General features: G+C 47.2%; 1 protein-coding gene and 1 long non-coding RNA gene across 4 annotated transcripts; one reads left to right on the forward strand and one right to left on the reverse strand.

Moving 5' to 3' along the window:
- The first annotated feature begins 197 nt into the window (after window positions 1-197).
- On the forward strand, window positions 198-24,483 carry akap11 (A kinase (PRKA) anchor protein 11). Of its 3 annotated transcripts, none has more exons than XR_013652499.1 (12): window positions 198-551; window positions 11,221-11,315; window positions 11,739-11,852; window positions 11,925-11,978; window positions 12,077-12,208; window positions 13,903-14,167; window positions 14,415-18,726; window positions 18,921-19,061; window positions 20,524-21,037; window positions 21,134-22,035; window positions 22,443-22,609; window positions 23,438-24,483. XR_013652499.1 is itself a non-coding variant. In XM_078939047.1 (12 exons), the coding sequence occupies exons 2-12, from the start codon at window positions 11,253-11,255 to the stop codon at window positions 23,634-23,636; spliced, it is 5,592 nt and encodes a 1,863-aa protein (XP_078795173.1). In that variant the 5' UTR covers window positions 198-551; window positions 11,221-11,252; the 3' UTR covers window positions 23,637-24,483. The 3 variants fall into 3 exon arrangements, 2 of the variants coding, with proteins under 2 accessions (XP_078795173.1, XP_078795174.1); XM_078939047.1 differs by having other exon boundaries at window positions 20,524-20,607; window positions 21,989-22,035; window positions 23,424-24,483; XM_078939048.1 differs by having other exon boundaries at window positions 20,524-20,607; window positions 21,989-22,035.
- Window positions 21,042-22,621, reverse strand: LOC144988580 (uncharacterized). The gene is made up of 2 exons (XR_013652502.1): window positions 22,301-22,621; window positions 21,042-21,234 (listed from the first exon to the last, which is right to left on the reverse strand). It is a non-coding gene; the product is annotated as an uncharacterized LOC144988580 (long non-coding RNA).
- Window positions 24,484-24,556: the final 73 nt, after the last annotated feature.

Genomic DNA, 24,556 nt, shown 5'->3' on the forward strand with positions numbered 1-24,556 from the left:
ATAATAATGATGATAATATTGATTATACTACTACTACTAATAACAATAAATAATAATAATAATGAAAATAATAATAATATTAATTATGATAATAATATTAATAATAATAACGATGATAATACTGATTATAATACTACTACTAATACTAATAATGCTAATATTACTAGTTTAGTAAGCGTTGAATGCCTTTCCAGCTCAGTCGTTCTCTGAACAGTTCAGTGATGCACCACAGCGGATCTGGTTTGATTGCTTTTCCTGGCGGAGCGGCGCCATCGATGAATCTGTGTTCGACCGCTCATGTCTGTGTCTTGTTTTCATGAAGAGGCTTTGCGTTCGGGACAGAGAATTCGTACTCGAGGTTCGGCTCGGAAACCGGCTTCGGACGCGTTGGGTCCGCGGCGCGTGCCGTGAGATGTGACTTAACGTGTCCCAGTCCCGCGTGTCTGGCAGCTGCGTTCTGGTTGGCACGCGCTGCCATTTTGTGTTCGGAAACAAACATGACGGAGGGAACCATCATCATCGCGGGTTCTGCTGGATTCCGCCTCTGACAGGTGAGGGGGTTCTGCCGGGGCGTGCGGGCATCACGTACACAGCATCTCGGAACCACCCTGATCCACATCAGCTTAACGGCTAGACGCTGATTGGCAGCAGAGACGAGGCTCGGTCCGGTCGCGGCCCGCCCGAGCGGCCTCCTCTCTCTTTAGGTAGGTCATAGCTGGATGACGTCATCAGGTCGGTGCAGTGGTCCTCGTTAGCAGGTGTGGTCACAAAATGCTGAGACAGCAGGAAGTCAGTTTCTGGTGCTTTGTGATGATTTGTGGGTCTGACAGTCAGTCATCCTGATGGTGCAGTGAATCACCTGGAAGGATTCCCATCAATGTTCATTCAACGTCAGAAGTATTTGATCCCTCTGGCTCTGTGGCAGGTCAGAGGTCAGAGGTTTCTTGTAGTTGATGAACGCCTTTCTGCTCATATCGGCAGGAATTCTGGTCCACTCTTCTATGCAGAAAATTTCTGAATCTTTAAATGTCTTAGATCACACCACAGTGTAGCAAAGAGACAAGGAAAGAAACCCCAAAGTGGTATTTTGATCCATTCATACATCTCTGAGGATTCCTCTAAAACCTGCTCTCTGAGCACCAGCCCCTCCCAATCCACAAAAACAAGTGGGTCCTCACATTGTGACATCACAAAGTGAGGACCAGCCCCTTCCAGGAAAGTCTGCAGGACCAGCTCCGCCCACAGGCTAACAGGCACGCCCACTTTCTCTGTGGAGCTAGCGGTGTTTAGCATAAACGTTTCCCCTTTAAACGCACAATCTGCACATCCATCTTTGTAAAAGTTCAGATGTTAGTTTTCATGGATGAACCGCAGACACGCCTCCGAGGCCGTTTCTAGGATGACATCATGAAATGGGCGGCACCCACAAGGAGAGAAAGGCAGAGCCTCAGAGGTCTAGTCGTCTTATTTCAAGGTGTAAAAGAGCTCAGAAAAACAACTACTATCTAATAAAAAATGTTCAATAGCGTGCCCAGACATGGATGTTGTTTACTATAAAAGGCTTAAGAATAACATGATTTAAGCACTTTAAGGTTTTGCCGTCACTTGGTGACTTTGGGCTTTAGACCTGCCCCCACCATAATGATGCCACCCCACTGCTTGACAGTTGGACAGTGGGGATGGTGTTCTTGGGGTCGATGCCGAAGAGCGCCATGTTGGTCTGGTCCAACCTCAGGGCCTTCTCCCAGTCCCTCTATAAATCATGGAGGTGGTCATTGGGTCTGCACCTTCAGCAGGGGGGGGGGGGGGGGGGGGCTTTGTTAGCTCTTTGTTAGTGTTACCCATGGTTCTTTAGGACGACTTCTCACTGCTCTCATGATCCTGGAAACCCCACCAGGTCAGATCTGCAGACCTGCAGGTGGACTGATGGTCACGTTCTTGTACTTTGGCCCAATTGGTCCAACAGTTGTCATGGTAACCTCCAGGTTTTGTAGCCCATTCTGGTCTGTGCAGCTCTACAATCTTCTCCTTTCAATCCACTGAAAGCTCTTCAGGCTTTCCATGTTGGAGAGTTTGGAGGTTGACTGATGGACTGATTCTGTGGACAGGTGTCTTTTCTACAGGTGATTGGTTCAGACAGGTGTCTTCAGTTCAGGTGATTGGTTGATAAGCAGAGTCTAACTGGTCTGTGGGAACCAGAAGTCTGACTGGTTACTAGGGGATCAAATACTTAATTCTCTTAATGCAAATACATTTATGGAAATTCTTTAAAGTGCATTTCTTCATTTTCTCTCACGGTTCACATGAAACCACCACGAGGACGACAGACTGTCATTTTTTTAGGTGGGCAAACCTACAAAATCAGGAAGAGATCAAATACTTTTTCCTTCTGCAGTGAAATTTGGTTTTCAGACGGTTCTAGTATAACCTTTTTATTCGGCTGCAGGCTTTAGTGGTCTGGGTTTAAAATGTCTTATTTCCTTTTGGTTTTTTAATTGTTTATGTTTAGATCAGGGGAAGGTTTTCAATCTAACTTTATATTGTGCATATTGTATTTTAGAACAGCTTATTTACTGATAATTCTGTGTTTCAAGTCTCCAAGTTGGTAAAAATATGATGCCTGTCAATTAGGATGTAAACAAGTACATCAAATGTTTCTGATCACGGATTCTGTCCGGTGCACAAAGACACAAGCTGTGTTTGGCAAACAAAATATCCAGTATATTGTCTTTATTAAAGATGTATTCATTCAAAAACATCACCTGTTCACAGTTTGGAAGTTGATTTTTTTTGTTTTTGTGTAGCTTTGAGTTTAGAGGTTTATGTTTCCGTTTCCACAAACCTTTTGAAAGAACGGCAGACATTTGGAAACGGTTAAACAAAAATAAACTCAGCAGATCTCCAGAGCTCTGAATAACGTTAGTCTTGCAGATTTGAAGACGCCAAACATTTCGTTTGTCTCCATCACTGTCTGCTGTTTATGCCTCCATCACTGGACTGCAGGTTAAGTCTTCATTAGTCCGGTCACATGTTCAGACTATCGCTCATGCGCTACAAACAGGGAAAAAACATGTAAAAAATACAAACCAGCTCTTTTACCAGCTATTTCAGAATTGACAGAGGCTTATGGATAAGAGGTGAAATATTTCAACTTTAAAAACCAAGTCAAGATGAAAATGTTAAACCTACTGCTGCGATGGAATCAACCTGGATGAATGAGAGGCTTCACAGACAAATCTATTATTATTTTCTGTATCTTGGATCTGATTCTAACCTCATTGTTTCGTGATTTTTCTTATCAATATTTCTGTATCAAGTCTGTTGAAAATATTCTTTTAACAAACTATATTTTCAACACAAAAATCTTGGTGATCATAATCCTTTTGAAATAGTCTACCTGGCTACCTGGCTAGGGTCCTTGGTAGGGGGGGTGCTTGGACATCACTGCAAGCAAGCAGCAGATGTCCTCCTGGCACCCTACCCGCCAATTTTAACTGCACCCCCCTTAGTACACACACCCCTCCCCCTTCAATATATACATTCCAACATAAGCACACACACATGCACACACACACCCTCTCAAACACACATACACGCACACACATTTTGCAAGGAAGGGGGGGACCTGGGTCCATCTGTCCCCTACCCCTTCCCTGGTGGGGGGTGCGGGCCCCTTGGCGATGGCGGCCGTGTCCCTTGGGTGCCGGCTCCCTGGGCCCGGCGGTGCTCTCTCCGCACGGTGGGGGGGGTTCATATTACACCTGAGCCGGGGGTGTTCGTGTCCCTGGGGGGTGGGTCCTGGTCCTTACCCCTGGGCGCTGGGCCCAGCCAAACTTCCAACATGGCCGAGCCTGGTCGGGCCATATTTATAACACCCCTTGTGGGCCACCCTTTTTTCCCCGGGGTTCCCCTTCCTGGGCGGGGGCGGCAGGCCCCTGCCTTGCTCCTCCCTGGACCAACCGTGGGCCGGGTGGGTGGCTGCCTGGAGTGCGGAGCGGGTCTCCCTTGGGGGGTCCTGGCTTGTACCTGGGGTTGGGGCGGGGGGATGCCCGGAACTCCTGGGTGGTGGTGGGGTGCTCGTCTGGGGCTGTGGGCGTCCTTCTCCGGTGGGGCCCTGCGTTGGGCTCTTCCGGCGCGGCGGGGGGGCTGCTTTCCTGGCTGGGCTGGGGCGGGACTCTCTTTCCCTCCGCGCCTCCCTGCTCTCTGGCTCTGGGGGCCTCGCGGCGGTCCTGCTGGCCCTGGCCTGGGTGGCGGTCTTGGTCGCCCGGGGGGCGGTTGTTCCCTGCCTGTTCCAGTGTGGCGTTGGGGGAATTCCGGCTGCCGCTGCTGCTGCTGCTGCGGGGGTCTGGGTGTGGGGGTGGCTGGGCGCTCCTCCTCCTTCTTTTCACATTCCACCATCCATTTTAGAAGAACATAAACACTCACCTGAGCACAGGTGTTAGCTCACCTTTGCACTTCAGGGCTCCAGACTAACTTTTTTCACCAGGAGCACAGTGGCCCCTAACGGAAAATTTTAGGGGCACAACCAGAAAATTTAGGGGCGCATCCCGTAAATCAACATGCTAACCAAATCCATTAATTTCCACTGTATTACTAATAAATACTTTAATAATAGATGCAGAAATTACAATGTGCTGTTTCAAATTCAGTGTCACATTTTATTCTGCACTTTTGAAGATGCAACAACAGGTAAACTGACAGCACCATCTTTGTGACACCAAATAGGTGCAGCCAAGATGCACAATAACCGTGTTTGAGATCACCCAGGTGAACTCAACGCTGCACAGATCACCTGGTGTGTGACATATATTTTTGTTTTTGCTCCAACATCAACTGTCAATCATCACAAAAGTATCGCGAGAAAGGGGTGGGAGCAAGGGGCAAACCTACCCGGACACAGCTGGAAACTGAACTGACTGAAAGCTGCCCTACAGACTACAAAACAATGCATTATGGGACATGTGTCCTGATGGTTTTTGTAGTGGAGTGATTAATTAAAATAATTTAAAATACCAATTCATTAAAAAAGGCTACATACATCACAAAACATTAAAATAATCATAAAATATATAATAACACAGATCGTACTAAGGGGGAGAAGAATATTAAAACTAAATTGAATGTTAAGGACAACTCCAATTTCCTGTTCTCCTTGAGTCTCGCTGCAGATTTGCCTTCATCTCACAGCCCCCCTTTCTGGTCTCGCCAACGATCCAGGCGAGATCGTTGCATTTTCCCCACGTACTTTCAGTGAGTCTAAAACCAATGTTGTTTTTGCTCGAGCGTGTTTAAAGTTCAAGCCCCGTTAGCTGTCACGCATGTAGGTGTGGGACATTTATTCTCCTCAGCTGACCATCTCCCGCGGAACCGTCTGATGCGCCGCCGTAACCGTCACCAAAACCTAAACCTTCCACCGGGTCTGTGCGGCCCAGAGAAAAGTTCAGCACGGACTGCATGTATGTAGAAAATTACGAGCGAATAGATACGTTCTAAAAAGGAAAGTAAGGAAGTCCTTCATGTGGTCTGGGGAGGGGGCTGTCAGGTTTCCTGCTTTCAAGCCCGGTCAATGTCACGCCCCCAAGAGTCATATACCCCACTGTGATTGGTTGGTCAGCTCGGTGCACGACGATGAAAAAGTGTCTTTCATACAAACTGGCGGGCTGCAGTAACATTAAACTTTCATATTAAGGCGGGGACCGCAAAATATCATCTTGGGGGCCGCAAATAGCCCGCGGGCCGCGAGTTTGAGACCCCTGCTGTACACTCTGGCCCTGGTACACTAGCCGCAGGTCGGAAGAACGAATCAATAGTTCGCTTGCTCATAGTTCAGACGCGCATATCAGGTTGTGATATTTGTCTCCGTTTCCCTCCCACAGATGTTTACGCGCGCTCGATTATCTCTAGGCCCCTCCCCCTACACGCATTTTAGCCACTCACAGTGGCTTTCCCTATTCTTCTCACACGCATTGGCCGCCTCACAGACGGGCATCACGCGAGTGTGTGCTCGCGTTTCATGAGTATGTACGCGAGTGTGTGTGTCTGCCTGCGTGCGTGTGGGCTCGCGTCTCATTGATTATTTCATTGATCATTGACGTGCCCCTTCCACGTTTGATGTATAAAAAATACGTAGGGTGGGGGAGGCAAATTTACTGGTCGCACATGTGCGACTGGATGTAAAATTCAGTCGCACACTCTCAAATTTTGGTCGCAAAATGCGACCAATTGCTCGCAGTCTGGAGCCCTGCACTTATAGTTTGCATGATTGAATGAATGAAATATTTCACACTAGTTGGTTTAAAGGCATAAGTATGCGTGTGAACACTATCTGTTTTGTGTACATGTTGACATGTGAACATTTCTTGCAGCTAGCAGGTGTGTTGATGACATTTCAGTGTGTGTGGACAGGCCCCGCCCTTTTTGTACTACATTTGAACTGTACCGTAACGCTAAACAACCAGTAAACCTGTCTGCTCTATGCTGCTTCATGGTCTTACCCCCCTCTCACTATCACCCCCCCCCCCCCCCCCCTCTGACATCCCTCTCTCTTCTTCCCCTCTTTCCTTTTCCGTCCGGTCCAACACCAAAGATTTTCAGACATGATTGAATTTAATAAAGTTTGGCCTCAATTACAAAAGGGGTTTATTCAGACATACCTTTGGTTTGTCAGAAGATTAATAACCCCTCTTGTTAAAATAAAATCTGTCCAACACAAGAGGCCCTCAGCTCTCATCTGTCTGCCTACCTGTTGGACAGGACAAGTTAAAAAAAAAAAAATGAAATAGTCTACCTGTGTTCTACCAACATTTGCTGATGACAGGTTTAGATCTTATTGTTCACCTTTTGGCTCATCCCTGCAGGGGTCGTCCCAGCCAATCAGCTTTCACTGATTCACACAGGCGGTTCTAGATCTGAACGCACCTCAATGTCTGGAGTTCTTCAAAAACAGTTGCAGATAAACTCTGAGAGCATTTAAAGAAAACTAATCGTTGGGGAAGTTTCAGTCTGGATGAACCACAGCCCTGAAACTGCTCCGTGAAGCGAACCATCATCCTCTCATGGCTGCAGACTCGTTTCTGTTCTTGTAGATCTTGTGCTGCAGTCGACACAACTGATCAGAACATTTCTTTCAGAGGCTGAAGCATAGAATTGGTGCTACAGGAACTGCTTCAACACCTTAACATCAGTTAAAGTGTTGCATAACAGCCAGAGTTTACAAATATGCAACAGACAAAAGTGTCCAATAGAGGAAGAGTCATTGAGGAAGCAACACTGAACTTTAGTTCCATCCTGGTCTACAGTAGAACACTTCCATTGTGTTTGTCAATAGTAAACTATATGTCAGTCTGAAACATTGTTGACATGATTGATTATGACGTGGAATCGTCACATGGAATGGTTGGTCTAGTCATTTAGCTGGTTTTCGTCAGGCTGCTGCTGCTTTTAGGCTTTAGTTGATTGTCTTGCCGTTTATCACAGTTGTGCGGAGTGGCTGGAAATCTGGGTAATAACTTTGGCATTAAAGTGTTCTAGCCCACAAGGGCCTTCATGTACATCTGTCCTCCATAAGGATGTGGTACCGAAACCGGTACAGTTTTGTACCGGTGCCATGGCCGATAAATTTCAGGCCTCGACGTGATTGCTAACGGTGTAGGGACGTAGCAACAGCGCGGACACGGCGTGCACTGTTTTGTCCGGATGTGGCTTAAAAAGATGGACCCTCCCTCCTCTCTCCAAAGTAGGTGCAGACAGTCACAGCGCGTGGTCTCAGATGTAACAACAACATGGCTTGTAAGGGCGGTAACACCAGTTACCAGTCCAAGCACGGCACTCAACCAGATGCACCATATTCTAGTGGAGAGGTGTGCAGCGCTTGGCCGTCCAGGTGGGACGTCTAGCACCGCTTCTGTTTCCACCGGTGTGAATGCTAGAGGGCCACACAGGGAGCACCTGACTAAAGAGATGTTCATCAAAGAGAAGAGCAGGACATTAGAATAAAAGGGAATTTGTCTTTTGCCTCCTTTTTCATGCAGAAAAGTACAGATCAGAATACCAGATGGATAAGCAGTATCAATGAGAGGAGTAGTATCGATAAAATCTTACCGATCCCCTTCCTAGTCCTCAACCATCGAGGAAAGTCAATTGCTGGCGTTGTGCAGGAAAGTGATTAGGTTTGGTATGTCTGAACTTTAAGGCCAAGTCTGTCACCTGTTTTCTCTTTTAAACATTAAGCTCTGTCCTGACGTTTTTACTTTAAAAGTGTCCAGTTATTCATTTTTCTTGAAACCCTGAAGCTGTACCTGTTACAGTGGTAAGATCTCTCCATCAGGTTTGGGGTTTGGACCCGGAGTGTGGACCACAACCCCTTTACCCAACATGTTCAGCTAAAAATGATGCCCACCTACTTCCCCCAAAACGTCACCCAGTTGAAGGATTCTCAGGAAAAGCTGTAGACCGTTTGAACTGCTCAGGGTCTCAGACTTTTTTAAATTCATCTATTTTCAGGGTCTTGTTATCTTCTACTCAAATTTAAAGACCCTCTCCAATTACAAACTGTTTTTTGTTGGTGTTTTTGACATGTACTTGTGGCATTTTTCTCATTATAGACATTCATAAAGACAATTTCATTTCTGAGTATTCCTTTATGCAAATTGTGGTGAATCAGGGGCAGATGAAAAAATGCAGTTTGAAAAGAAACTGTATCCGTTTCCTAGAAAATCCTCTGGGAAGGCCGCCGGCTCCCGGCTCCGCTCCATTCTGATGGATCCACTGACGGACAAATAGATCCATGAATGTCTTAATTCTGCTCAGTCTAGTGTATCTGTGAGGTCATAATTGAAGCTATTGCAGGACTATCTGACATCATCACAATTGATAAAGCAGCTCAGCTCAGACTATTACAAAAGAGGAAAGCAGTCTTAGCTGCACCAAAGTTTTGGACCGAAGTTTAGAAGGACACGTCCAGCAGACCCAGACTCGGTGAGGACCAGCGTCTGCTGGGGCTGCATGGAGGACGGAGACACAAAAAGCTTCTCCAGCCTTTTCCTGCTGGGAACACCGACGGTTTGGTGAGAAGGTTGCACGTTGGTGTGTCTTTTGCTTGTCGTCTGAAGAACGGTTCTGGCTGGAGTCCTGAATGCTTGGATCACCTGCTTTCAGACCAGAGAGCTGCTGTTTGATCTGGCATGGAGCTGGGAGGTTTTCAGACCGCCTTCTGTTTATCTCTATTTCCAGCCACCCACACTCAGATGTGAGCCTTCATCCTCCGCCACACAAACAGGAGTTTAGCCGACACAGTTTGGGCTGCTTTCTGTCGGTGCCCTGAGAGCTGAACCCTCTCAGATCTTTTTGTTGTGCTTGTTAGGTTTTCCCGCAATCAGGAGGAAGAAAGAGACGAGAGGACAACTCAGCTGCTCTTAATTGAGCTCTTGTTGATGTTGGGACGTCTCCAAACGTGAACACATCATGCTTTAGGCCTGCAACAGCGGTTCTTACTTCACACACTGCATCAAAACACAACACATTCTGGATAAACGGACCAATCTGTCATCTTCTCAGAAGTGGGTCACCTTGCTTTGCTGTTTGTTGGTCGGTTGGCGCCGCAGTCACGTTCGTGTTCGTCCACCCTTCATTCAGGACGACGTTTAAAGGATGGAGGCATGGATCGTCTTATCAACGGGGCGGCGCCGGCAGGTGGGCGGACGTCAGTTGGTTGCTTGGGATTGAACTTCAAAGTCTTCAGTCTTCAAGAAACTCATCCTCCTTTTCCTTTGTAAATATTTGGACTTTCTTTGTTCTCATTTGTGGGTTTCCCCGACCTGCAGTACAAACACAGCCGGACTTTGGTTCTGGATGTGGGCTCAGCTGAGGAAAGATTGTGGAAGACGGCCAAGTGTCAGAGCACGCCAGGTCACCATCACAACATGTGACCACGCTTTTATTCATCCTTACAACTTTAACCTCGTCTTCATTTGACAACTTCATTAATTCATCTTTCCAACCACTTTTAGGAGCCCAAAGTGACACGAGAAAACTTGATTTGGAAGACCCACAAGCTTTGTTCTGTTGTTTTTAACATGTTCTAATAGCATTTTGGTCATGGAGGACATGTCTAAAGAAAATTAAGATGAAAATCACATTTCTGAGGATTTCTCTATGAATCAGGAGCAGAAAAAAGGCAGTTTGAAAGAAATAGCATTTTTCCTTAGAAAGTAAAAAAAAGAAAGTTCCACAGTCTCTATGCCCCGCCCCTTTCTGATCATCCACCGTCAAACAGATCCATGAACGTCTTTGTTTTCCTGCTCTGAGCTGGAATCTGGATCAGAACTGGACGGATGGATGGACCTGATGCTGCTGCTGTTTCTGTTGCTCCGCTAACGTTAGCTTAAGGTTGGGAGGGGCTCCAGTAGGATAGACTGTAAACAAATGGGAGACAGGAAGTGGGGGCGGGGTTGCTCTGTGACAACAGTCCCGCCCACAATCTGATGAGCTCCTGACGCTCTGCAGAAACTATGTCCTAGAAAATGACACAGGTTTTTGATTTGAGCTAAAAGAGCTAAAAACAGATGACGGCGTTTCCAGTGGGCTAAAACATTTAGACCTGGGGAGTCAAACTGGATCGCTCAGGGGGCCAAAATTCAAAACATGCTGAAGGTCGCGGGCCGAACAGGATAAACTTTTATTGAACACACTACAACTAAACTTCAAAAACGTGACTGTTTTTTCACATAAATATCCGTCTGCATGCAGCTCCAACTTTGTGCACGTTTCTGTGAGAGAAGCTCTTCTCAGTGATGAAGACGAACAAACCAGCTGGGTGTCGTCTCACTGATGATCACCTGATCATCCGGAGAATCTCCACGGCATAGAAACACCTGAATGGAATTTTCTGAAATTTCTCAAAAAGAAAACTTTTGACAGAAGAAAAACTGCAGTTTTCTTGATTTAGTTGGTCAGTTTTCCTCTTCAAATAGTTATTGCTTTCTGAAATAAGGTTCAGCTTTACCTGTGTGTCTGTTTTAAATGGAAACCGCCATTCGCTGCTTTGAGCTCAGCAAAGCTGGCAGTTAGCCAAGAAAACTGCCCTCAGATGGGCTTTGGGTGGGGCCCCATCCGTCCGTCCATCCATCCATCCATCCATCCATCCATCCATCCATCCGTCCATCCGTCCGTCCATCCCTGCTTCCAATAACGTGTTTAACATGTGACTTGCTCTGCTTCCAGGTGACTTTCCAACCACATGCACGTGTGCTGCCATGGATGCCTGCGCTCGCGTCCGAGGAGTAACGCTGAGGTCCAGGGCTGCAGCCAGGAAAGAGGTGTGTCTCTACAGCTGTAGCTTCTGCCAAAATGCTGCAGTGTTATCTTGGTGAAGGTTCTCATTCATTACTGCTGATGTTTACTACATGAAGGTTATTTCAAACTAAAAACTTTATGCCACAGCAGAAAGGAAATCCTTTTGAAGTTCTTCAGATTGAAAAAATCTTTGTTAAATGACAACTTGAATCATGTAGCATCAGCTCTGGCTGGAGCTTTGCAGAAGTTTTCTAAAAGTAGTCGTCTTTTTTGTACTACACCTACATCTGAAGATTATCTGGCAAAGTATTTTGGCTTCTGCGTTCATGTATGATAAAACTGTCCTTGAATATTTCCGAACAGCTCAGTTTGTTCTCTGAACCATTTCTCTATGAATGGACTCGCCGTGGTTTGTCTAGACTAAACCTGTCCCCACATGTTTGTAGAGTGCCTGTGAGGGGAGGGTGCAGTCTGCAAAGAGCCTCTTCAGGAGCAAGAAGGAGCTCTGCACCGTGGGACTGGAGCCCACAACCTGGGCCCCCCCTGCAGCAGTGACAGAGGTTTGTGACCCCAAAGGTCTGCATGTCATTCAGAGGGGCTCAGCTTCTCTGACGTCAGCTTTGCTCTTTCAGATTCATTTTGTGGCCCTGCCTGGACCGTGTGAGGGAGAGGAGGTCACCCAGAAGGTACCGTCCTGTAAACGGCTCGCCGCTCTGTCCTCTGTTTCTGGGTGAGGGGATGTCTTTGCTGCAGAATGATTGTTGGCCCATGCATTCTCCTGCAGGCTCTGTCATCCCTGCCGGCGTGGCTGAGTGAGCTTCTCAGGTCTCTTCACGTTCACAGCCTAAAAAGTGAGGAGGTTCTGCTACTTAAAGACCCCCGCAGGCCGGTAGAGCGTCGGGACGGCGAGCTGCAGGTCAGCAAAAACCAAACACCTCGCATTGACTCCTCTCTGGTTCTCAGCGCCTCCTTTTAATATGGGTGCACAGAAGTACAAGGTACATTTCTGGGAGAGAGGTCGCCATGCAGTAGCAGCTAACGTGCTTGTTTGACGCCATCCTTTGGCCTCGCCTCACCTCCATCAGCACGCCATCTGGTGCTCACTTCATTGGCGCATCAGCCCATCTGCCGTTTGCACCACCAGGCGTCCTGCTGCTGATGTCTGAACCTGTGACCCCGTGCTGGAGGGCTGCAAGGCACCTGCCTAAGGCGGGGCCTCAGGCTTGTGGAGGGAGGTGTCGTCTTACTGCTCCAAAGAGAACGATCTCTGCTCCGCTGAAGGGCCTCCCGTTTTTTTTTTTTTAATTTTTTTTTAACTTGTCCTGTCCAGCAGCTGGGCAAACAGATGAGAGCTGAGGGCCTCTTGTGTTGGACATATTTTACTTTAACAAGAGGGGTTATTAATCTTCAGACAAACCAAAGGTATGTCTGAATAAACCCCTTTTGTAATTGAGGCCAAACTTTATTCATTTCAACCATGATTGAAAATCTTTGGTGTTGGACCGGACGGAAAAGGAAAGAAGGGAAGAAGAGGGGGGGGGGGGGGGTGATAGTGAGAGGGGGGGATAAGACCATGAAGCGGCATAGAGCAGACAGGTTTACTGGTTGTTTATCGTTACGGTACAGGGCCTCACGTTTTTAAAACGTCTCCAAAGTGAAGCGTTAACAGAAAATACATTTCATTGTTGAAGTTAAGCTCACATGACTCTGGGGGGGGCTCACACATCTGCTCAGGTTAAAAGAGGATCTCCTAAAGCAGGGGTCTCAGACTCATTTGACCGTGGGGCCACTGAGGGCTGGGGCTAGCTGAGGCTGGGCTGGAACTTCAGCGTCAGGAGCCGACCCAATCTTCTCAGACTTCTGATCATATTTTATACACTAACACTAGCTGTGTGTCACTTCCTCGGGTACATCGCTTCTTTGGTAGTACATTTGTAAGAAACATGTACTATACTGTTAACTATCCTGTATTATTAACTGTTTTCTGTACAAATGTACTAATAAAATAAAAATCAAACACCTAAATTAAAAATCATTAAGTAAATAAATCAGTAATACATTTCTGTTTGTTTAGTCTTCTAGATCTACTGTTAAACGTCCTTATGAACACAAAAGCTGTGGCGTTTTCTCTTTTGAAGCGGTTGTTATTGCAGGACACGGAGCAAACGGGACATCACTGTCTTCCCTCCGCTTGTCTGTCTTGTCTGTCTTGTTTTGGTTCGTCCTGCCAGTCAGACCTGTAACTTCTATATTAAAGGTGGAATATTTACTCTGGAAAACTAGATCTTCTCTCCTTTCCTCTTCTTCATACAAACCCACGGACAGCAGAAGTGGGAGGTTTATGAACACAACAAATCTGACACACGTCAACAGATATGCAGCGGACGCAAACGTGCCGCAGAAAAACCAAATCAGGGTTCCATGATCTTGTTCCTTTCCCTTAGAGTTTAACCCCAAAATTCAGCACAATATAGTTCTCCGTCCATCAGTCGGTATGCTTCTACAAAAAGCATTTCTGATGCAAATATTTTAATGTTTTCTTAACAGAATGTTAATCCTCATTTAATGTATTTAAAACAGTATTTTCCCGTGTTTCATTTTTTCTTACAGAGTGGCCTGAAGGCTCTGTGTGTTCTTAGGCTGAATCCCAGCACAAACATCCATTCCCAGGTCAGTTTGCTGTCTCTGATGGGCCTGTTGGGGGGCTACATGGGGGGGATCCGCTACATTCTGGAGCTCCAGGCTCTACAAGGCAAAACGCCCGAGTCCAGCCAACCTGAAGGAGATGATACCAATCAATCTGTGTCGTCGATCGAGGACGACTTTTTCACAGCCCTAGAACATCTAGAGGAGGACGAGAATGGAGAGGGTCCCTGTGAGTGGATTCTACTTTTGACTACATCTCAAGTTTGATTTATTTGTGAAACAAACTATTATCCAAGACTCAAAGCATTCAGGGTCATTACCTGTGCAGAGGAATATATTTTGCAATGACAGTGATGAATTCCAATTTGTTTGCACTATATTATTTGGTTTGGGATGGTTGCTAACTGTGATTTCTTTATTTTTCAACCAAGCTGTCTTTGAAAGTCCTCATGTCTCTTTTCTGTCCATTCCCACAGCCTGTGGTCATTTCAAAAAGCGTGATGTGGCATCACAGACAATTCCATGCCACAAGAGAGAGAGAGAACTGTCACATGCTCGTGTTATCACAAGCTCATTCTCCAAGAAAACCTCATCGAAGATCAGGCCTGGGCCGGATAATTCTGTCGTAGTGGAGGCTTTGTCATCGGAGGTTGAACCCCAGTGGCTTCACTGCAGTTCTGGGGCACCTCTACCATCCTATTTTATACAAGGCAGCGAATCTGAGGAGTCCAACTGTTCAAGCCCCAGCCCCATCATATTCCTTGATGATGTAGGCTACCAGAAGAGTCTGTTGGCCAAGCTGGAGATCCCCCAGGTGCCTGGCGGACCTAGAGAGCAGGTAGAAGACTCAGACTCTGAAGTGAGTGAGTTCTTTGACAGTTTTGACCAGTTTGATGACCCAGAGGAGCTGAGCTCTGATAGCTGCACACTCACTCTGCCCCTGGACCCCATCAGTGTCTCAGGCACTCAGAAGGAAACTCCTGAGATCCATTCCGGTGGACCAGTGTCTAAATATGTTTCCAGGGGCTGCTCAACCAAGGTTATGAATCTCCACTGTTTTGACCGACCAACTCTTCCAGCCAATGTGAAGAAACCCACTCCTCTCAAACCCGGCTCCCCCTACACAATTAACTCTGAAGTCCCAGACTCCCCACGGCTGGTGCAGACCCCTTCTGAAGATAATGGAGGTCTTCTCTTCAGTCCTGTAAGTTCCTCTGCCTTCAGTCCTCTGGTAGAGTCAGGTGGACCGCTTGAATACTTCTGGAAGACGGATGGGGATGGACAGAACAACGGAGAGATACATAAACCTCGACATGTGTGCTCTCTGTATAAGGCTTACTCCGATTTTGCAAGCAGTCTGTCTAAAGAAATTCTGGGATCTGTGTGTGGCTACCAGTCTGCTGTTGATATCAGCGACAACAGGAACTTAAGCTGTGTCTGCCACAAGGAGTTCTCAAACCCTTCAGGCTACCTTATGAAGTTGTCAGACATGCAAGAGATGGTAACAGTGGCCAAGCTGCAGAAGAAGTCCCAGTCTCTGAAGGATGGCATCCAGAAGTTTGCTTCTGACCTGGTTGAGATGAGCTTAGGCAGCGCCCTGCGGGACTTTCAAAAGGGGGTGTCCTCTTGTACCACCACCCTGTGCCAGCTAGCTGCTAGACTCACATCTTCAATTTTTCAGATGGCGTTCCGTGAAATAGGAATGAGACGCGAACATGTGTTAAAGCAGAGAGCTCTTGATGGATTAGCTGGATTTCTTGTTGGTGAGGCTATTTCTGGTGCATTGAAGGAGTTCCTCACTGTGAGAAAACAGACTTTCCACAGCATTGTGACGAAATTTGCCAGTGATCTTGCTGAAGAATTGGTCTTTGAAGGTTTGATGGAAGTGTGTCAGTTCTCCCACACCTCTAACCTCCTCACCCCCAAGGATTGGTCTTTTGGCCACAAGCCAGAGGAGAAGAAACAAAAAGGGAAGGTTGTCTCCTCTTATGCTTTTGACTTGTCAGAGTCAGTGGTCCAGGAGGCTTTTATAGAGTTGTCCCAGGCTAATGTAACTTTCACCACCCAAGCTGCCATTAGCGTCTCTTTGGACAATATCTGCTATGTCAGTCCACAGAGCAGCAACACTCACATTTGCAGTTCCCTTGCTAACCAGCAAGTGTTAGGCCCAAACTCCACTGAAGGGTCCTCCACAGAAGGACCTACCTTCACTGTAAAAAATGCTTTGTTCACAGTATCAGGCACAGCTAGCTGTATCCCTGTGCCACAAGCAGGTCAGGCCATCTCCCATTTTCAGAAAAGTGAAGAGACCTGTCAGTCCAAGTTGCCAGAGAGTTCAGAACTCTCCCACCAGGGAACAACTGCATCTACGATCCCTCACAGCTTCAGCCCCGATAGTCGGATCTCTATAACAGGAGGGGACCACCAGAGTTTTCCACTCCAAAACTTCTCTGGCAACATGGTAGATATAATTGTAACCGAGGCTTGTGAGCTTATAACTGCCTCCAAGATGAGTATTGGTGACAACGCAAATGTACCGACAAATTCAGTTGGAAACCTAAAAGACAGTATTTCAAAGCAAGAGAATATAGAATCCCCTCAGCTGGCAGCTGATAGGCGGAGATCTAAAGAGCTGTGTTCACCACACCTTGATTGTCATGCTCCTCCCACGTCATTTCAACTGGGCTGCCCTGACCCTGGGAGAATTCCCAGTGTGGGGAATCTAAAATGTGTGGGAGGTGCTGACCCACGTCAGGTAATGACGGACAACCTTAATTTGCCAAGTAAAGCTGGAACTGAACACGGCAAAATATCCAATCGTTTGGTTTGCTGTGCCCCAGGCTCTTTTCTAAAATCTGGTAATACTCCCAGTACTCCTCCATCCACTCCTCAACAGCTCAGCGAAGTCTCTACTGAGAGACAAATAAAATGGTTTTCCAAAACATTGAAAAGCAAGCTTGCCAAGGAGTTTTCTCCTGCAACGCCACCTCCAACTCCCCACTTTCAACATGAGCCTGGTCTTGAGGCAAAACCCAATACACCAGAGGCAGACAAGGCTGAATTTATGGTCAGTCTGATGAGGTCTCTCTCTGAGGAGATGGACAGTATTGAAGACTTTGAAGATGAAGACCCAGAAGACAAAGAAAGTGTTAGTATCCCTAAGAAATGCTTAGAGTCAGAGAACAGCAGACATGAACGACTATCGTCTTGCAGAATATCCAGCAATGAAGCCCTCCACTATGCTAAGCGATTGGCATGTCACATAGTCTCTATGGCAACAGAAATTGACACGCTGGGGGGATCAGAAGATCAGAATAATGTGAAGAGCAGTGAGAGAACAAAAGACAGTGTGGCTCAGTTCTCAGAGCGGACACTAAACTCCTTGTGGGTATATGCTGGTGAAGTAGCTGGAGAGGTCATTAATGATGTGAAAAGCATGGTGAGCTGTGGAAAGCAATGCCCCTACCACAAAACACATCCAAGAAGAAGCTTTGAAAGATCCCGTTCAGAGTGCTTGCTTCATTTGAACCCACAGCCGTCTCTATCTGACACAGAAAAGAGCAGAGACTGCAGGTTGGGTAGGCTGGCTGAGCATTGGTCTAATGACCTGAATGCCTCAGTGTCCAGGTTTACCAACACCAATTCCAGTGCTTTCTCCAGCTCTAGCTCTGGTCTGTCATCTGAATATCCCAGCTGTGAAAGTGTGACAGATGAGTATGCCGGCTACCTCATCAGAGTTCTGAAAAAGGAGGGGGGCAGCAGAGAGTTGGTCCTGGACCAGTATGCAAGTCGGTTGGCTTACCGTTCTATAAAACTGGGCTTGGCTCACGCTAGTCGTAAGATAAAGCAGAAAAGCTCTAACACCCGTCTGCACTCTACTAGTTCTAAATTCAAAGCTTCCGCTCATCAGGTCTTCTTACCCAAAGACAGAAAAGAATCTGTGGGTTTTCAGACGGCTGATGAAACTCTGTGCTGTTGCAAGGATTTGGAAGAACAGAATAAAAGGAATTACACAGATCTGGTTAACTTTGCAGAGTCTTTAGCTTACAACATAACCTGTGATGTCACATGCAAGTTACACGTGTCCTCAGTGCGACTTCCAAAGTCATTCACTGACTCATGTCTTTATAAGAAATCCACACATGAAGACGGGACAGAAAATCGTATCAGGAACTCATTCTCCTGTCCGGTTCTATCCAAGGAAAGTAGGAGCAGACAATACCACAGCACCGGAAGCCTGCATGATGTAGGCTACAGCAGCAGAGTAATGCAGGTTATTGAGCATTATGCAAGAAAGATAGTGGATGACACCCTAAAGATGAGTCTGACTTCTGTTGGACTTGTACCACGGGAGCCCCTAAAGGGCCATGGCCATGACAGGAAGTCCCACACTTGGAGACTCAACGAGAGGCCAGTGGGGGCGCAGGAGCTAGGGGAACGAACATGTCGTTACTGTCAGCTTCAGGAGTGTCCCTATTGTACCAAGCTAACGAGGCAGCACTGCCTGCCCGTGTTACAGCGGAAAAGACGAGATACGGAATCTCTGGCAACACCTGATCGTCTCTCTAGTGTACAGATTCCCAAAATCCACATCAACCTAGACCATAGAGCAGTGTTTGCAGAGGAAATGGTGTCAATGGCAATGGAGACAGCTAAACGGGAGCTGAGCAACACCAGCCTCAACGCAGACAGCGGTATCAGCCACGATGGTCATAGCTACGCCGAGAGCCTGACTGCTGAGATTATGACGTCAGCGATGTCCAATGTCTGTCAGGCGTCCGTCTTCAGGTACATACACAAATTCACTCATGTAGGAGCTTTTGTGTACTGTGCCTGTCTTTTGCTAAAGTAATCTCACAAATATTTGCATGAAGACATCTTTGCCTTAGGTTTTAACCCACTGGTACACTCAACTATAGTAGAATTTGATTGCACAGCCACAGCTGAACAGTTTGTATTGTCTTTTGTCCGGTCTCTTTTAGTTCACCGGGTAGGGATGTCACTGAGTCCACCTTGTCCCAGCAGCTGAGTGTTGGAGATGACAGTCTGGGCAGCTGGTCCAATCTGAGTTTTGAAGATGATCACCTTGATGACAATAGCAGCTTTCTTCATCTAAGTGACAGGTACACAACTCCCAGGTTTTGTCAAATGTCACACAAAAATCCTGTTACCTGTTGTAGCACTGAGCATGACTGTGACATAAAATACACCAACTCTAAATCTCACTTTTTCGCTTAATGGTTTTTATCTTTAAAAGTGTTCAGGGGCAGCTGGGATTGGAACATTTTCAATTTTTATTTGCTTTCTGTCATTTATTTGTTGTGTTTTGTTAAGCCACATAACGCAGAGCAATAAACACTGAACGTGTTAAATTCCCCACTTTTGCTCTGTGTTAGTATTTCTTAAACTCTTTTGAAGGTCACTCCAATCTTTCAATAAATAATTTGAGTCCAACATCATAAATTTAGTTTTCTCCTGCATTAATGACCAATTTATTTTCATGAAACCAATTCTCAACTGCTCTATATTCCCCATTAAGATCTTTACTCAAGAGGTGTGCATTAGAGCCAGACATGTAGATCGTAGAGTCATCTGCATAAAGTGTAATAGTGGCATGTTTCAAAACAAAAGTTAAGTCATTTGTAAAAATTGAAAATAAAAGTGGCTCTAAGCAGCTACCCTGTGGTACCCCCCAACATGACTTTAGTGTCTCTGAGGAGCTTTCATTAAATAGGACAGTAAATGATCAGTAATCAAGATAACTTTTAATCCATTTAGCGGCAGAACCTTCAAACCCGTAACTGTTTAATGTAAGAATAAGTAACTCGTCAACAAGTAAATGAAATACTGCCCATAAATCTAATAATGCAGTCCCAATCATTCTTTTATCTATTTCTTTTATCCAGTCGTCAAAGTCGAGAAAGGTACAAGTTTTGCTGTTTTCCAGGCGACAGGACAAATATATTTTTCTAAAATTAAATTAAATAAGTAGCATCTTGGAAAATCAATCCCTTTAGTCATTATTTCAACAGGTCTGCATTTATTTCATCTGTATCTGCTGGTTTTAGTGTCATTGACTTGAAGACGTCTCCTTCATTACTTAATCTCACTTTTTCATATCTACAGTAACAGCTTGTTACGCAGAATTTTATCTTGAATTATTCGACGGGATGATTGAGTTGGAAGTTTAGAAATGATATTTTCCTGTAAAATGGGAATTTTTTTTAAAATAGTCGCCTCGATAATTTGCTATATCTCTAGGTTTAGTCAAAAAAGATCGATTTACCTCCAATAAAGTTGGAGCGGACGTAGCTTTTCGTCCCACTAATTCCTTATCATTGTCTGTTTTCATTGATTTTTGTCCACATACTGCCTGAAAAGCACCAAAGGAGTCCAGAATGTTGCTGTAACTGTTTCTGCAGACACTGACGTCAGAAGTCTTGAATCAGAATCGGGGGGGGGGGGGGGGGGGGGGGGGGGGGGGGGGGTCAGGAAGGTTCAGTGATGGGACTTTGCCGTTCCTCAGCTCGATCTGTAAAGGTGATGATGGAGGTGAAAAACGGCTGCCTTCTGTTTTCTCTGCAGTAATGGAAACAGCAGCAGCTGGAGCAGTCTGGGGCTGGAGGGGGAGATCTGTGAGGAGCGCCTGTCCTGCTCCCCGTCAGACAGGTCGGTCTGCTTCTACCCGCCAAACGTTTCAGTGGGGAGCTGAGCTTCAGACTGGCAGAGGAAGCAGACTGTCCTACAAATAATTACCAAGCAGGTTTACTTCAAGAACAGAGTCTCAGTCTGCAGCAGAGTCCATCATCTACTGCACTATGAGTCACTCTGGAGTATAAGTCGCAGCAGCCTGATAATGCAAACTGAAGAAGGAAAAGTCCAGAGTCGCACTTTGGGAGAAACCTGCAACACTTGTGAACAAGCCTGGCGTAACGCTTCACTTCATGCATCTACTTCACATTCACTGCCTCTCTTTTTCTCTGCATCAAATTCTCTGCTTGTCCAAAAATGTGTTCATGAACTCCAGACGCGTGTGGGAGGAGCTATGGTCAAAGGTGTTTAGCCTGATGGCCGCATTTACAGTGCTTGGAAGACACGGGTAATGTTTACAGACAGATTTATTTCTTTATTCTAAAGAGTTCTCCAAAGGTCTCAGTGATTCCGTCTCCATGTCTGCATTCATGACATCATTCAGACATTCTCCCGGCACGGCGAGCCTCAGCTGAATGACCCGTCCAGGGTGGACCTCGCCTTCACCCCACAGCCGCTGGGATAGGCTCCAGCAACCCAGAGACCCTGAAAGGGGTACAAGAAAATGGAAGGATGGGTGGACAGATGATCAAATCTCTCATAAGTGGCACTCCGTGACCTTTACTCTGAAAAATACAATCTTAGCCGTTTTCCCGCCATCATGCATGCATTTTCATGAACTGCTGCTCTGGAGTCTGGAGCGTTTTAACCCAGCAGCAAGTGTCCTTATTGGTTTGTCCAACGACCCTGAAAGGCACCTCAACAGAAACAAGATCTTATTTTTGTTTCTTGGTAATGAGAAGAGCCAACAGAGAGCATAAATAAATAATAAATAAAGTCCTCATCTCCCACAAACAAGCAAAAGGAATAGATGGTTCCTTTGATATGATTTAGTCCTGAAAACTCCTCATCAGTCACGCTATGACGATTAGAGAAGAAAGTCTTTGTTTTCAGTTTTAATGGAGATATGAATCACACCTGATCAGAAATGTTCTGTCACCAAACGTTCTCTGATGACGAACCACCGACGATGTTCATAGGAACCGTTGGGTCTAGACACCAGTCAGTGTTTTTACTGTTCACAGACGTTCTGTTTTAGTATGAAACGTTCATCAATGTTCTTGTTTTAAATGTGAAACAAAAGTATCGGGTCAGGACTCGACATCGGAAGATGTTCAAAATCAAATGACCCAGAACCGGATCAGGCCCAAAAGTTCTGATCGGGACATCCTTGGTGTAAAGACTGTCCAGTGCGTCTGTAGTTCTACCTGACCCGTGTGGTTCTGTGTGTCGTCCACAGTGACAACGGAGAGGAAAAGGAGGCGGACCTGAAGGAGGAGCCCAGCGGTAAGAAAAGCTTCCCTCCCTAAATCAGACCTGGTGGGGTTAAAGGTCACTGCAGGTGGAATGTTTGGCCGAATCGGATTCTTCCCCTACCCGTCTGGCTCCTCCCTGCTACTTCTAGTTATGGAAAACCAGTACCTTCAAATCTGGACGTTACCCCCACTCGATGACATCATCAATAGTCGCTGGTCTGTGCTTCAGAGCACCCCCCCCCACACACACACACACACACCATGCAGAACACACTACCGGCGCAGTGATGGCTCACCCAAAGTCGCTACGGTTCCCGCTTCAAAAAACAATTTGGCACATCCACAACTGGGGGGGTCGGGGTGGAATGGGGATTCGGTCTTAGATGGTCTGGGCCCTTGAGGTGGGGGAGGAGTCAGGAGTGTTGTTCTGTGCCGCAGGAACCCTCTGTGTGGACCCCCCTCCCAGGGCCGCGCTGGTCGTGCTGAACTCTGAGGTGACCCAGCACCGGGGTGACCCCCAGCTCAGGAGCATGTTGCAGTGGGCGGCGGCCTCTGTGCTGGGCGTGCCACACATCCAGCTGCTCCCCGACGGAGAGCTGCAGCAGGTGAGCGTCTCACTGGGGAAGGGGAGGAGTTTCAGTAAACGAACCGCGCACGGCAGGAACACGTCTGCCAGAAGGGGGCGGGACCTTTGGTCACACCTCCACTCATTAGCCCAAACGCAGCATGAAGGAATAAAACCGTTCTTCCCAGCCATCGACTGTATATGAGAACTGGACTGAGTGACCCCTCCCCCTGGCGTTCCCAACAGGGAGTACCTGCTGGTTCAAAGAAGCCAAAATCCCACAATTCCTCCATAGGGAAATAAACAGCTGTTACACGGATGGATGGATTTGATTGGATCTGATACTTTTTAACGTCTTATTTTTTTTTTTATCCCAAGTTATTCAGGTTATAAACCGACCAATCAGACGCCTCATAAACAGCATGTGGTTCCTGCTGGTCCCAACGTCAAACGTTCAAACGGTTTGACAGATTTCGTTTTGCTCATTTTTGGGGAAAGGGGTGTGGCCTTCCAACCAGCTCACTCCCGATTGGTGAGAGTTGTTGCCATAGAAACAATGACCTAAATGAACCAGACGGACGTAGGTGAAGCCTTTTCTTAGGGTGACGGACGCCTCGCCGCCTCCGTCCAGTTCTCTGATACGCTCGATGATCGCAGTCGTCATGTCTAAAATAATCATCTAGATCGGGGGGGGGCAGACTCCAGGCCTGGGGGGCCGGTGTCCTGCAACCAAGCTGCCATTGAGGCTCTCTATTGGCTGAAGACACCTGGTCCAGGTAACCAACAGCAGGAGGCCTGGAGTCTGCCCCCCCCGATCTAAACATTGAGCTGCTGAGTCAGCACATCTGATGTAGCTCTGCCCCCCCAGCTGCCGGATGTGGTGCAGAGGCTGCGAGACCGGAGGTGGAGGGTCGGCGACCTGCTGCACTCGCTGCTGCGCTACTGTGAAGAGAGCCAGGGGCCCCGACCCCCCCAGCCCAGAGAGGAGGAGCCCCAGGACGGAACGGGGCAACACCAGCCCCCCCTCTTCAAGTGGTTGCTGGAGCACTCCTAGTGCTGCATGCTAATGAATGTCCACAGACTCACCCCCCCCCACCCTGTTCTTTCACACCATTTGCTGCTTGCCCCCAAACCCCCCCAGCAGCTTTCAGACCGGCGCCGCTGCAGGTCTGAAAGCTGCAGGTGTGTCTGCCATTATTTGCAGTGTTTATAGATGCCCCCAGGCCCCCCACCTCCACCGCCCACTCTGCCCCCCCCTTCTGGGTAAAGTATTTCAGTGTATTTCCACGTGGGGCCTGCGGGGGGCGCTGCAGGTTGAAGAAAGTGTTTGCTGCAGATTCCTTCCTGCTCCGCCGTTCTGGAGCTGGAGGTGCCGCCATGTTTACAGTGTTGATGTGCACGTGCACTCACATGCACTCTCCCCCGCACTGACTGACCCGCAGATTCCTGCAGCTTTACTGAAGTAGAGGAAGGAAAGGATCGCTCCTCTGCTCGGCGAGGACCAAAGGTTCTGACTCCGCCCACACATGATGGTCCAATCGGTTCACTTCCACTTCGCAGAAATCAGGACCGTTTTTTGCTTTTTGCACAGCTTCTGTTGTTTGGCGGTGAAACGTGAAGAGATTAACCCGGACCCTCCCGGGATGGGGGGGGCCTCAAAGGAACTACCCCCCACAGGTTGACCCCGCCTGCAGCGCCGTCTTTTTGCTCGTGAAACTTGATCGTGACATGAACGTACTGTAAATCTGTGGGCTGCCCCTGTCCCATTGCTGCTGACCCCGCCCCCAAACACACACCCTCCATCCCCCCTGCCCCCCTCACACCCCTGAATAGATATTTAATGAAACCTGTGACTTGTCCTGTGTGTAACTTTGTTCTTGCTCGCCGTGACAATAAAGCTTTTCGTGCTCCAAACGTTTCTCTGAACTTCTTCCAGCTCGTGGATGAAGGCGGCTCAAATGTTCTGATCCACTCAGGATTCTGACCA

This window comes from Oryzias latipes, chromosome 21, assembly GCF_053564925.1.
Source record: "Oryzias latipes strain Hd-rR chromosome 21, Olatipes_Hd-rR_3.1".
Lineage (NCBI taxonomy): Eukaryota > Metazoa > Chordata > Actinopteri > Beloniformes > Adrianichthyidae > Oryzias > Oryzias latipes.

What these genes read in the sequence shown, in the direction of transcription:
- akap11 (XM_078939047.1), top strand. Translation starts at nt 11,253, where the DNA reads ATGGATGCCTGCGCTCGCGTCCGAGGAGTAACGCTGAGGTCCAGGGCT. An exon ending in CCCCTGCAGCAGTGACAGAG is followed by an intron (nt 11,853 to 11,924) that starts GTTTGTGACCCC and finishes TTGCTCTTTCAG; the next exon opens with ATTCATTTTGTGGCCCTGCC. An exon ending in TCCTGCTCCCCGTCAGACAG is followed by an intron (nt 20,608 to 21,988) that starts GTCGGTCTGCTT and finishes TGTCGTCCACAG; the next exon opens with TGACAACGGAGAGGAAAAGG.